Source organism: Leucoraja erinacea, chromosome 1 (genome assembly GCF_028641065.1).
Source record: "Leucoraja erinacea ecotype New England chromosome 1, Leri_hhj_1, whole genome shotgun sequence".
In the NCBI taxonomy this organism is placed as follows: Eukaryota; Metazoa; Chordata; class Chondrichthyes; order Rajiformes; family Rajidae; genus Leucoraja; species Leucoraja erinaceus.
Window position 1 is genome coordinate 124,481,477 of NC_073377.1, and position 15,035 is coordinate 124,496,511.

A 15,035-nucleotide genomic window follows, 5' to 3' on the forward strand; every position below is an offset into this window, starting at 1 on the left:
ATGCCAAACTTCCTAAGCCTTCTAAGGAAGTATAGGTGTTGGCATGCTTTCTTGGTCGTTGCTTCAATATGGAGTGGTCCAGGAGAAGTTGTTGGTGCCTAGGAATTTGAAGTTTTCAACCATCTCCACATCAGCAGCATCAATGCAAACTGGGGGATGTGTACCGCTTCGCTTCCTGAAGTCAATTACTATCTCCTTTGTCTTACTGACATTGAGAGAAAGGTTGTTGTCTCAATGCCAGGACATGAGGTTCAAAATCTCCTTCCTCTACTCCGTCTCATCATTATTTGATATCTGGCCCACAATGGTGGTGTCGTCAGCAAATTTGAAAATTTGTACATGGCTGCCCAGTCGTGGGTGTACAAAGAGTAAAGAAGGGACTGCGAACACATCCTTGTGGAGCCCCTGTGTTGAGGATTATCATGGAGGATTATCTGCCCCCTATTCTCACTTATTGGAGACAAATTGGTCAGGAAGTCAAAGATCCAGTTACAGAGATGACTCTTGACTGCAAGTCCCCCTAGTTTGGCGATAAGCTTGGATGATATTAAAGGCAGAGCTGACGTCTATGTCGTCTGACATAGATGTCTCTCTTATCCAGGTGTTCTAGTAGCAGCTGTACTTCAGCCCCATATATAAAATGTAAATACACGTAAATTGAAATAAAGCCTTTCTCACCCGAATCCCTCCACTTTAATTGTAATGGTTTTCTAAAACTGAATGATATTCCAATAACCTTTCTTTCATTTTTCAGTCAGGAAATCACTTTAGTGAGAGTTTCAAAAGGTCCTGCACTCCATGGAATCCATCGATAGATCTTGAAGGTTCTTCACGTTAATCTGACTCTCCTCATTCTTGGCAACAAGTGTCAGATGTGCAAAGTGGTAGTGAAGATGCACGGTAGGCCTCTTCCAAAAATATGTTCCAATAACCCAGACCTTCTGCCAGCAATGAGCCATCTGATCTTGCATTGAGCAGATCTTTTCATGTCAACTAAGCTCTTCTGACTTACCAGGAATATGCAATTTCCTACTTTGATCACTTTGCATGATGTTTCCTTTCCTGACTGACTCTGGTTATCAAAACTTATTTTGCTACTCTGCAGAATACCTTATCCATTCTCATTAACTTTCTAAATTTGCCCTCAACACAACCATTAGCCCCTTGATTCGTCAAAGTCTTCCATTGAACCCTAGGTAACTGATTCACTGGGCCATTGTGTCTGTAGTCCCATGTTCCTAGTAAACAAATGACACCATTTATTTTATTTTTCGCTGACACTTTTGACTACTTATTTTTGAATTTGTCATCACACCAATGTCACATTGGGCTCATTCTCATTTGCTTTGTGTGCATGTGTCTCATTTCTACCTGCATTAGACTCAGAGCCAGAGAGTTATACAGCATGGAAACATGTCCTTTGCCCAACTAATCAATGCCATCCAAGAATCTCCATCCGAGCTAGTTCCATGTGTCCACACCTGGACCTAAACCTTTCCTATCCATGTACCTGTCCAAATGTCTTTCAAATGTTGTTATAGTCCCTGCCTCCACTACTTGCTCTAACAGCTTAGTCCATATACCCATCACCATCAGTGTGGGGTAAAAAAATGACCCTCAGGTTCCTATTACATATTTCACCTCTCACATTAAACCTATCCCCTCTAATTCTCGATTTGATAACCCTGGGAAAAATACTCTGTTTCTGCAATCTATCTATTCCTCTCATGATTTCATAATCTCTATAAGATCGCTGCTCAGCCTCCTGAGCTCCAAGGAATAAAGTTTGAACCTGCTAAACCTCTCCTTGTAGCTCAGGCTCTCGAGTCCTGGCAAGATCCTCGTAAATGAACTTTTTCCAGCTTACTGTTATCTTTTCTACAGCAGGGTGGACAAAACTAAAGACAATACTGCAAGAGCGGCCTCATCAACGACTTGTACAAATATAACATAATGTCCTAACTTCTATACTCAATTGACTGTAGGACAGCATGCCAAAGGTAATCTTCACCACACTATCTGCAATACAGGTGCACAACCTTTTATCCGGTGTTCCGGAAACCGAAAAACTCCGAAAACCGGCCATTTTTTCCAGGATGTCGTCTGCACACCAAAGCTCGCGTTTGGCGCCAAACCTGACCCGAAACGACCCACGGTCAACCCAGGTCTGTACTACTGTAGCGGCTGCCTCCTCCCCGGAGAGACACTTAAACATCTGTAAATCATTGCTTAAATGTTAGTCAGGTAGTTTGGCGGGCTTTTATGTGAAGGGGGGGGGGGGAAGGGGTAAACTTTAATTCTTAGTCCCCTACCTGGTCGGACAGGCGGGGAGCGGTTAATGCCTTACCGGGTCGCCGTGCAGTAAGCTCCGCAGCGCTGTGGCCGCCAACTCCCAGCTGGGGCTGCGGGTGTCCGGCCGCGGGCGGCGCCGGTTGTAGCTCCGACCCCGGCAACTCTACCCCTGGCTGCGCGGCGCTCCAAATCCAGCGCCGCCCATGGCCGGACACCCACAGCCCCAGCTCCGCGAATGTTGGGAGTCGGCGGCATCGCAGCGCTGGGATACCAGCGGGGAGCGGGCAATGCCTTACCGGGTCGCCGTTCGGTAAGCTCCGGAGCGCTGTGGCCGCCGACTCCCAACATTCGTGGAGCTGGGGCTGCGGGCGTCCGGCCGCGGGCGGCGCTGGATTTGGAGCGCCGCGCAGCCAGGGGCAGAGTTGCCGGGGTGGGAGCTCCAACCGGCGCCGCCCGCGGTCGGACGGAGCCCCCAGCTCCGCGATGTTGGGAGTCGCCGACCAGGTAGGGGACTAAGAATTAAAGTTTCCCCCTTCACCCCCACCCCACCACCACCACATAAAATCCCTCCAAACTAACTGACTAACATTTATGCAATGATTTGCAATGATTCCCCGGTCTCCGGGGAGGAGGCAGCCGCTCCAGACTTTTCAAGCCGCCCGCGCTACCTTCCTAATCTACGCTAAAAATCTTCCATTCGGAAATCCGAAAAATTCCGAAATCCGACAAGTGTCTGGTCCCAAGGCTTTCGGATAAAAGGTTGTGCACCTGTACCACTCTTTGGAAACTATTTTTTGATCCCTCAGACTACAATAAACCCCAGGGCTCTATCATTCACTGTGAAGGTCCTGGCATGGTTTGGTTTCCAAAAATGCAACACATCACTCATGTGAATTAAACTCCACTAGCCATTACTCAGCCAACATGCCTAGCTGATTAAGATCCTGCTGTGATTTATGATAACCGTCTTCACATATCATCTACAAACTTACTAATCGTGCCTTGTACATTCTCACCCAAATCATTGGTCTGGATGACAAACAGCAATGGGCCCAGCAGTAATCGTTGAGGCACAACACTAGACACAGGCCTCCCATCCGAAAAACAACATTCCATCACCACCCTCTGTTTCCTACCCTTAAGCTAATTCTGTATCCAGTTTGCTAGTTTTCCCTATGGCCAATGTGATTGGACCTTCCAGTGCAGCCTATAAATGTGGGACATTATAAAAGGCCTTTCTGAACTCCACGTAGCCTACGGCCCGTCCTTCATTAATCATCTTGATTACCTCTTCAAAATATTCAATCAAATCAGTGAGACACGCTCCCATACACAAATCCACGCTGACCTTCCCTAATGAGCCCGCCTTTCCATATATATACATCATATTATCCTTCACAATCTAATAACTACAAAAGTATGTGAAATGAATACCTAGAGATTACTATTTAGCAGGCATTGCATGATGATGATGATCCACAATAGAAGTTGATTGACCCAACAAGCAGAACAGGAGATTGAAGACACTGTAGCAGTGCACAGCAGCAATAATAATGAACCAATTCTCCCCTTGTCTAGAGCAGAGCAGGTAAATTATTCACATCAGTGATTCCAAATTGGACCCTCAGTAATAGTAACACATGTTCTCACATTCATAATTACACTCACAACTGCTACTGTCCCTACATCCAGCACAAGAGGCCAATCACTTGTTAATTAGACAACCTAATCACTTCACTGCTGTTCTGATTGTCAGGCTCTCTTCAGATTTAAACAGCTATGTCAAAAAATTATCCATCCACTTAGGAAAGCACCACCTGATGTCCTGAGTGATGTGGCCAGCCAAGGAAAAATGAAAAGGCAAGCAGAGTACACTAGACATCCTATGCCTCTCCCTTTTCTCCCCTCTCCCATTAGGCAAAAGGTATAGAAGTGTGAAAATGCACACCTCCAGATTCAGAGACAGTTTCCTGACGGAAATGTCAGGGAAAAAAGAAAGAACATTTTAGAAAAGATATTCCCAGCAGTACAGAATATTTGCCAGCAGATGCCTATTTAGGGCAGAGTTCAGCAGTGTTTTCAGATGCTCCCACATCTTGTGCATTTCCACGAATCTGCACCCATATTTCAGTATTTTCAATTATATTTCTTTTAAACAAGTACCAATGTCACAAGAGATCCATTGTTTGCTAGCCAAGTTGTATCTCCACTTCATTATAAATAAATAAAGTCAAATCTATTAGGAAAAGCTTTATAGGTCTACATTCAACCATCATTATTGTTTGATGCATTTCAATATCCATTCAGAGCTCAGTTGGATTGCTGAACATATAAAGTAAAATCACTCACGTCGTCCAGGTCTTCTTCCGGAGTTGCTGGTGTTCTATCAGTTGTACACGAAGCTAATGAGGAGGTTTCTGAATCTACTGATTCTTCATCAAATCCAAAAAATGTCTCTACAACATGCCTCTGAAAGAGAAGGGAATAAAACACAGATAAAAGTTTATTCATTCCCAAGGTGCTGCCGAACTTCACTAATTTTGTCAGACCCTCCTTCAACTCTCCATAGCGCTCCCAACTCAATTTCAATGCATTGCAGAGTACGTCATGTTTCAATGTCTAGGAAGGAACTGCAGATGCTGGTTTAAACCAAAAGTAGATGCTGCAATTCAATATTTAGCTCAGGTACAACCTTTGTACAACTGCTCAGGTGTAACCTTTGTCATTTGATCAGGGGAAAAAAAAATGTTGTCATGATAGAACATGACAGAGGGGAAGCACCTAATGTGTTTCACACCCCACAAAAATGAAAGTGACCTCTTTGAACAGTCTATTTCAGAAAGTCCTTTTAAAAAAGGTGACAAGTGTTGTGGTATAATGGTCACATTACCTTTCAAATTTTGCAGAGGCCAAGAGCTTTAAAACTTACCTAACTTTAAATTCACTAACATTGACCATGAAAGTGCCAATCGCTTTACAAGAGATTTCTCATTGAAAGTATATTTCAGTCTTTAACTTAATCCTAAATAGACTGAAGATGCAGAATAGATGCGAGTTGCACTGCACACAAAATATCCCATCACATTTTCTGGTATTGTTGCTCCAAATGCCTCAGAAATTCCGTAGGCTCATGCCAATGGGCAGAGAAAGTGTAGAAACTCATGAAAAGCAACTTTGGTTTTTAGGCTTTCTACTGACTGGTTCAGTGCAAGACGGGCAGAGATTTGAAAGGATCAACCAATTTGCTGGACAGTGAGTAGGGCAAGGACAGAGTGATAAAGCCATCCTTATGAAGGGTATCAGAAATAATTTTAGCAAGTCATTCCCAGCTGCGAACTGTACTTTATAACCTGGGCAACTGAGGCTGATTAAGGCAACAATGAAGTTGTCCTTCGCATTAATCACATGTTGTGCTTGACTTCTTGTACGCAGATTGGTACCAATGGAAACTTTTACCGCAGTATTGTCAGGTACCTACAAAAACATCATATGAAGGCTGAGATGCTATAAAGCTAGAAATATTGTTATGCTCTTCAACCACATTTACTACATATTAGTTTTATTTGATTAATTCCTGAAAACTTAGCTTACAGCTCAATGGTATGAACATTGAATTCTCCAATTTTAGCTAATTAACCAACTACACCACTCCCACCTATTTCTTCCCCCTCTCTTCCCTGCGCTCCACCTGAATGCGCACCCAGTTTTCCCACCATCCCACCCCCATTTCCTCTTCCGCTGCCACCTACCATCTACATTACTTCCTCTGGCTTCTTATTTCACGACTCTTCTCTCTTTATCGGACAACTTTTTGGCTTCTCAACATCCAGTCTTTGTCTACCCATCTGCCAAACAAAACCACCTCACCTGTGTCCACCTCTCACTTGTCTGGCTTTGTCCATCCCCTCCCTCTCTTTCAGCTTTCACCCCCCACTACAATCTATTATATATTAAAACTGTGTGGCTGCCGCCTGCCGCCTGGCGTCTGGCTGCCTTTCTGCCTTTTGATTCGCTGCTCCTTCCTATCAGCTTCCAACACACTTCAAAACAAAGTTGCAAGACAGGAACACTCTGAACTTTTCACATCAATGGGATGTCACAGCAAGTGCTTCAACAGGAGGGGGAGGGCCAATTGGTATTGCAATTGGAACTGCTGCAGCAGGCAGGGAAGGTGAAATTGGATTTTTTTTTAAATCCACTGCTGAGGGAGGCAGGGGAGTGCTGGAATCTTACATTTGGGAACGGGTTCAGTTCCGTTGGAGGAGACGGGTGCATGGTGGAATATTGGGTTGGGGGATCACACCATTGGGGGAGCAGACCCAACTGGTCTGCACTTGGTCTAGTTACTCTTAAAAAAGGACCCAACCAAAAAAGGACCCAGCCAAAAATATCACCTATCCACTGTAAGTCCTCCAGAGATGCTGCCTGACTCATAAGTTACGCCACCATTTTGTGTCTATTTTATAGTAAAATGTTCTCTTGCTATACGCAAAGCATTTAAACCTGTCGCATCTCAAAGAAAGGATTATATTTGAGTTGCAAGAAAAATTGAAACCAATTTCATATATTTTGAAAGAGCTGATTGTACAGGATGTCATAAGAATGTATACGATTATAGTCTCTCAAAGGCTTTGAACATTTTTACAGAACATGGAACATAGAAAAATTGGTATTGCAATTGCAAAGGAACAAGCCCTTTGAACCATAGAAAATAGGTGCAGGAGTAGGCCATTCGGCCCTTCGAGCCAGGACAGCCATTTAATATGATCATGGCTGATAAATCCAGAATCTGTATCCCATTACTGCTTTCTCCTCATATCCCTTGATTCCATTAGCCCTAAGAGCTATATCCAACTCTCTCTTGAATATATTCAGTGAATTGGCCTCCACTGCCTTCTGTGGCAGAGAACCCCTCCATTTATGTGCTATCATGATGCACACATTTCTACTTGAAATCTCCATTCCCTCTGCTGCCCCGATTCATCTTCAGCCTTCTGCCCTGTCCCAAAACAAGCCCAACAGTTTGAAGGAGGACAGGCACACAATGATTTGTGGCCCACAATGTTTGTGCCAATCATAATGTCAAGATAAACTAATCTCATCTGCCTGCACATGATACATATCCCATCCATACTTATCCATGTGCCTATGTAAAAGCCTCTTGAACGCCATTATCGTATCTGCCACCACCACCACCACCACCTCTGGCAGCGCTTTTCCAAGCATCCACTGCCCTCTATGTAGAAATCTTACTCTTGTACATTTCCTTTAGACTTTGGCACTCTCACCTTAAAGCTATCCTCCACTGCCCTTTGACATTTCCACTTTGGTGATAAAAGTTCTAACTTTCATATAAATCTATGCCTCTCTGAAATATATATACATCTATCAGATCTCCCCTCAACCTTTGGTGTTCCACAGAAAACAATCCAAGTTTGTCCAACCGATCATATGGTCAAATTTACTTATGCCCTTCATTATATATCATAGACAACATATTGTACTTTAAATTGCACAACATTTTTTTAATGGAAACAAGAGTCCAGAAATCTCTCCAGTAATACCATTTGACATTCCTACTCATTGGATCCTAGGATAGAGGCAACACAGCTAAATGCCTATTATCCTAAAAATGTAATGGTACATCTCCTTCGTGACCCACTGCAGACCCTCTGGTGATGGAGCCCTCACAACTTATTGGGTAGGATATTGTAGAATTTTGAACGAGCAATAAAGGAAGGCCCAGCCTGTTCAAATAGGGATCACACTGTGCATGACGTGAGGAAACTTGGAGTGATGGAGCTCTCACACCCCACTGCTCCTGTGCTTCTCCAAGTCTGTGGTTTCAGGGCTGGTAATAAATTGTAGCAATAAACTTGGCAAAATGTTGCAGTGCGTCTGTCCTTTGGATAACACACTGTGTCACTGGAGGGCACAATAGACAATAGGTGCAGGAGTAGGCCATTCGGCCCTTCGAGCAAGCACCGCCATTCAATGTGATCACGGCTGATCATCCCCAATCAGTACCCCGTTCCTGCCTTCTCCCCATATCCCCTATTTTTAAGAGCCCTATCTAGCTCTCTCTTGAAAGCATCCAGAGAACCTGCCTCCACTGCCCTCTGAGGCAGAGAATTCTACAGACTCACCACTCTCTGTGAGAAAAAGTGTTTCCTCCGTCTCCTCCTTATTCTTAAACTGTGTCCCCTGGTTCTGGCACAGTTACTGGAGCAATGAAAACGAGGTGCTCCATTTTGAACACTAATTGGCCAGGAATTCCCAGACGTCAGTGGAGATTTTTTCCACTTGGAGAACATTCATGAATCATTGAAAACCTCATCTCACTTCTGTAAACATAATAATTCTTGGGACCTATGAATAGTGAATTTGTTTCCAATGTCATCTCTGTTGACAGTGATACAATCTTATCAGGAAGGCATGAACAGTGGTTTCTTTGCTTCCTCCAGCAGAGTGTGGTGAAAAATAACGGAAGACATGATTCGCAACTGGAACAAGAAAGATTGCAATCATGATTCCATTTCATGCCAAAACTGTTGAAGGTACTGACTAAACAGGTCACTTTTGGAGTGTGCAAAGCACTAGATTTCCTTTGCTTTACATATTATCTGCACAGTCACTTATTTTATTCTGTGAGCAAGAAGGTAAAGTGGTAACTGCGGATAGTTGGATTCCATTTTATTTCCCATGTACCATGGAAAATTATGTGTACCTTGAAGCAAAAGAATGAAATAGTGGTTATATAATATTTATGACAGGATGCATAAATCTGGCTTTCTAATTTTACCTCGGGAGACCATACTACAAGCCATAATTACTCTATGAACTCCTATCAGACCAAAAGCCATTTATTATTTTAGCTAATGTCAAGAAAGAAAAAGAAACAAACACAAATAATCAATCAGAACGAAAGCACACCGACACACAGTAAAACTAATTTCCCATCAAAAAATTGAAAAGTATGAAATCAAATATAGTTTCCATGGTGGTGGTAATATCAGAAAATAAAAGTTCTACATTAAACTAGGCAACAAACAAACACCAACAGGATTATGTTACATGCTCAATTATGTTAAGTGCTCTCATGGGTTCCAATAACCATACAAACCACATTAGCTTTGCTATTGGGATTTTGCCAACCTGCTCAAAGGGTTTTGGAGCCACATCAACAATAATTAATGTGAATACTCTGTCTGTGTGTTTCCCCCATAAATCTCCTGAAACTTACTTATATGGCAAATGGTATATTGTAGCTGACTAAAGTGGAAGCAACACCATTAAGATTTAGAGCTACATCAGAACTTAATTATTTTCAAAATTAGAAAAAGCGAAAAGAAAATCTATCCCTTTGCAAAAATATTCTAATTTCCCACCAAATGTGTGTTATTGAAAAATTCAAACTGACAAATTTAAATAACACAACGCTCCTCAATCGGGTAAAGTACAAAAAGCAGATTCAACAATAGACATGAAACCATGTAGGAAAAAAAGACAATTTAAAAATAATTGAGCTTTCTTTGATTAGACTTTGATTGGGCTTGGATATAATTAGCAGGTTTTTGACTTCAATTAAATTAAAGCTGGAGAGGCAAACATTTGTTTAATCACGTTTTCCAGAGGACAACAAATTCAAAGCAAGCTGTCAGGAGTCCAATCTTATCAATAGACAATAGGCAATAGACAATAGGTGTAGGAGTAGGCCATTCGGCCCTCCGAGCCAGCACCGCCATTCAATGTGATCATGGCTGATCACCCCTAATCAGTACCCCATTCCTGCCTTCTCCCCATATCCCCTGACTCCGCTATCTTTAAGAGCCCTAGTTCTCTCTTGAAAGTATCCAGAGAACCGGCCTCCAGATTCACAACTCTCTGTGTGAAGAAGTGTTTCCTCGTCTCCGTTCTAAATGGCTTACCTCTTATTCTTGAACTGTGGCCCCTGGTTCTGGACTCCCCCAACATCAGGAACATGTTTCCTGCCTTTAGCGTGTCCAAACCCTTAATAATCTTATATGCTTCAATAAGATTCCCTCTCATCCTTCTAAACTCCAGAGTACATCAGAAATAGTCAGCCAACTAACACTGTTGGCTGACTCTAACTTATGTGCTGCATGGCAAGAAGCATTTCACTACACCTATGTGTATGTGACCAATAACATAACCTTTGAACCTTTGAACTGTGATAGTGATTCTAACAATCCATTTTGACTATAATCAGAAATTGTTAGACTATCATCCAAATTATTTGAATGGCCTAAAATGCAAAGATTGAATTTAATGAGGAAGCCACATGATAGACTGCTTATATAAAATTGAAGAAAATCTTAACTCCTTAGACATCAAAGCTCCTTCATTTCTGCATAACAAAACAACATTTCATGCTGTTTAATTTCTATCTCCAACGTGTAACAGACATCAGTTCAATAATCATTTTTGTGGAACAAAGATAGAATTGACAGACAGATTCAAGATGAGAAACATTGAAGTGTGAACAGCCATATGTTAAAGGCACACGTCAGTGAAGAGACAGCTAGGGATGAGACAAGAGCGGGCAGGGAAAACTGATGAAGCAAAACAAAGAAAACAATCGTATGCTGCATCATGTAGCTATGATTTAGCACAGTGATGAGTTTAGGGAATTAAAACACAGAAGATAACTGAAATCTCAGTTCTATTCTCCACAATTCACTGGTGCCATAAGTTTTTTTCTTCAGAGGAGATCTAAGGATCTTTTACAAAGTGATATCTTGAGAGAAAATAGAAAGGGAGGCAAGAATGTTCAGTAAGTTCATTAACTAGGGCTTCACAGATCTTTACATGTAACACAGCACATTATAACATAGCATTCTATTTACTTCCTACATTTATCTTGCAATTAAAAAAACATTTATAGATTACATAGGATTATTTATAAATGAACTGGTTTACTGTCAGTGTGTTGATGTTGATGATAATACTATTGGCAAGCGAGCCATGTATGAAACAAGAATTATATGATGATATAACAAATAAGACTTAATGATTTTGACTGCTTAAATATCTTTTTGATTAATGATTTTGTACATCCTTTCAACAAGACATTTTTACAAACTGATGTAATATTTTGATTATCATTAATCTAATTGTAGCTTTTTGGAAATCAAAATAATATATATTTATCTGCACTTATCTGTAGTTGAAACACTAAATTCTCACCTTTCTCTTTTTTCACTGCCTTTTATACTCATGTTTGGTATGATGGTACTCCTTATGGTATGATCTGCCTGGATAATACGCAAAACTAAAATATGTTCACTGTATCTTGGTACATGTGACAATAATAAACCAATACTCAATACCAATATCGAGGTTTGGGAACTTACTGAGGTTTGGGTTTCTAGAATCGAGTTCAGAGATGTTAACCCCAAAGATGGAGATGCTAATGTCAGTATTAAGTGTTTTCAAGTCGAAGAGCATGGGGTAAACTATAAACCTCTATCCTTATCTAATCCTGGGCTGCATCCTATCCATACTATTCTAGGTGCATCAGTGGCACAGCGGTAGAGTTGCTGCCTTACAACACCAGAAACCCAGGTTCGATCCCGACTATGGGTGCTGTCTGTGCGGAGTTTCTATGTTCTCCCTGCACCTCATGGGTTTTCTCCGGGTGCTCCGGTTTCCTCCCACACTCCAAAGACATACAGGTTTGGAGGTTAATTGACTTCTGCAAGATTGTAAATTGTCCCTAGTGTGTAGGATAGTGCTAGTGTACGGGGTGATTAGTGGTCGGCACAGACTCGCTGGGCCAAAGGACCTGTTGCGGAGCTGTATCTCTAAAGTCTAAAGCCTACTTCGATACCAGACCTCTAATTTCACACATCAGCAATGAGAGTTATATTGCCATTTTAGATTTTAGAGATTCCACTCATGAGATTAGGCACATTTGGAGGTTAAGCATACCTGATTTATGATGCTCCTAAATTTCTGCACCAGAAGTGAATTATCTGAAAAGAATATGCTGGGCAATAATACCTGTTGGTAACTAAACTTGCACCACATTGGACTTCGACAGCAAGCAGGCAAAAGGAATCACATCTGCTGGATCAAAACCAGAATAGGTCTACATGTCAAAAGCAAAAGGCTGCCTTGATGTACAGACTTGTTCCAGAACACCAGTTGTTCCAAACTCTGAGCTGAGGCTGACAGTAGCAACACTCATAGAATCACTGGGAGATTAAATTTAGGTCTCGGATTCATTTCTAATGCTCTCAGTCAAGGTACCAGTGCACAGACTGCTTTAATAATTAAACGTTATGCAATTTGGCAAAATACATAAATCCAGTTCTTTGTACCCAAAATTCAAAGACTAATTATGCATTTCCTACACAGTTCACATCGGTAGCCAGAGGAAAGCTGTTAAATAATACAGCTCCCAGCTGTCCGGATGGAATTTGGCAACTGACAGAACTCTTAGATGTATGTTAACGTGAGATTTACTTGCAAGTCTATCTGACCTCAGAGAGCAGCTCCCCAGACAAGCACAATCACCTACGGGAATAATCATTTTTCCAGTTGTTGCTTAAACCCATCCATAAAAAGAGCTTTTCAACTCCCCCTCCAATTCCCAATCTGTCCTTTCTGTCCTGGGGCTCCTCCATTGTCAGAGTGATGCCCAGAGCAAATTAGAGGAACAGCACCTCATATTTTGTTTGGGTCGTTTACACCCCAGCGGTATGAACATTGAATTCTCTAACTTCAGATAGCTCTTGCTTTCCCTCTCCATCCCCTCCCCCTTCCCAGTTCTCCCACCAGTCTTACTGTCTCCGACTACATTCTCTCTCTGTCTCGCCCACTCCCCTGAAGGGTCTCGACCTGAAACGTCACATACCTTCTCTCCAGAGATGCTGCCTGTCCTGCTGAGTTACTCCAGCATTTTGTGTCTACCATAAAAAAGTTGCATGGAATATGTGAATGAGTGCACTGAAACTACCCAGTCCACAAGCAATGCCGTTCATTATATCCTTTTTCTTCCCCTCAACCGTACATCAATCATTCAGCGCTGTGATTTTACTAGTCAATTTCAGACAAGATTAGCACTTCTGAGCACATCAGCAAAGTTCAATGAGATGCAATTTCTTTTAAAGAATCATTTACATTATCTGATGGTCTTAAATTCAAAGGCCGTACATGTCACATGGGATTTTCATTCATTTCAAACAAGATGAAAAAGCTAATTTCCATTTGTCAGTTTCAAGGTGTTTCCTCTTCTGTGATTACATTGCTTTTTTGTATTTTCAATTCATTTTTACTTCATGTTTCAGCAAAGGAAACACAAACTGTTGGTACTTCATTTAACACAAGAAACAACATAACAAATAGAAAGTGCTATTTCAAATACATAATAATTCAGAACAGTATTTTTATCTGACTATCCTCCAAAAGAACCATTTCTATTTAAAATGAAGAACAGCCCAGAAGAGAGAGGATCGCAGCATTTTGCGTCTATCTGTCTACAATACACCAGTTTCACACTCTGATCAACAACTGCATCTCATTTTACTCAATGAAACAAACACATCCTCATTTGCTGGAAGCACCATCTTACCTTCGTGCTTGTAAGTCATTTCTTGGCAGCCAGAGAAATACAGACAAACCAAAGCACACAAGCAGATGAAACAGGAAAAATACAGAACTACCAATAAATATTCCATTTTAACGCGTGCAATACTTTGCAATGTCTCTATTATTGAGATGCTGTTTACCCTGCATTAATACAAGGAAAATGCAAAAAGCAATTTATATCTTATGTATAACCAAGTGATGGAAAAAAACTACGTATTTTCTCTGGCTGCAAATCTCAGTGCAAAAATCTTCTGCTCTGTCTTTATCGTCCTTGCTTTGGTGCTGCTCGATTCGGACTGAAAACTCAGGAATTGAAAACATGCATTTGCAATGCCAATACTACTCAAGGCTTCCGCAAAACATCCCCTTGGGTCGTCTGGCTCCTCCTCTTGTCCAATAGCATCACCGGCACTGCTGATTTTGTGGAATGAGTCTCTCATCGCAAGCCAATTTCCCACACCCCACTTCAGTCAATTGATGCGGCCAGCTCTATTATGTGCAGGGTAATATGAAGATTATACGCCATAGCTATTAGTCAAAACAGAAAGGAGGCATCAAATTTAGAAACGATTTTTAGTCACTTTTAGCAACTTAAGAAAAAGATCCAAGAGGCACAAAAATCTACAAAAATGTATTAAAAAGGTAAGGTGATTAGGAACTGTAAAATTCAGTTGTCATTGTATAAGACATAAGAGGAGCAGAATTAAGCCATTCGGTCCATCTAGTCTGCTCCGCCATTTGATCATGGCTGATCTATTGTTCCCTCTCAACCCCATTCTCTTGCCTTCTCCCACAGTTCAGTCACGCACAGATAATTAAAACCAAGAAAGGCAGAGGGCTGCTGAGTTACAGGCTACCTGAAATGGATTCCCAACTGCAAGATCCCAGCTGCATGTTCAAGCTCACTGCATTGCACGACAAAATTGCGGTCATAGCTGGTTACGGCAACACTCCCCAGAGTACAGCAGCTGTCGTTGCTGTTACAGAGACCGAATGCTGGTGAAGACCTGGAGCGGATGTGGTATTACCGGGTCTGGGGCCAATAAAGAAGGAACATGTATTCACACTTAGCTGGACATGAAAGATATTACTGAGATGCAAGCACATCGTTTGGTCAGCCTGTTTTACCG

At 41.8% G+C, this 15,035-nt stretch overlaps 1 protein-coding gene across 2 annotated transcripts in view; it reads right to left on the reverse strand.

The window, feature by feature from the left end:
* LOC129701614 (janus kinase and microtubule-interacting protein 1-like) overlaps window positions 1–15,035 on the reverse strand; it is a 320,171-nt gene that overhangs the window by 86,345 nt on the left and 218,791 nt on the right. For both annotated transcript variants that reach the window (XM_055642935.1, XM_055642929.1), the window contains one exon: window positions 4,642–4,761. In XM_055642935.1, coding sequence (XP_055498910.1) covers window positions 4,642–4,761 — 120 coding nt within the window. The remainder of the gene's footprint in view (window positions 1–4,641; window positions 4,762–15,035) is intronic.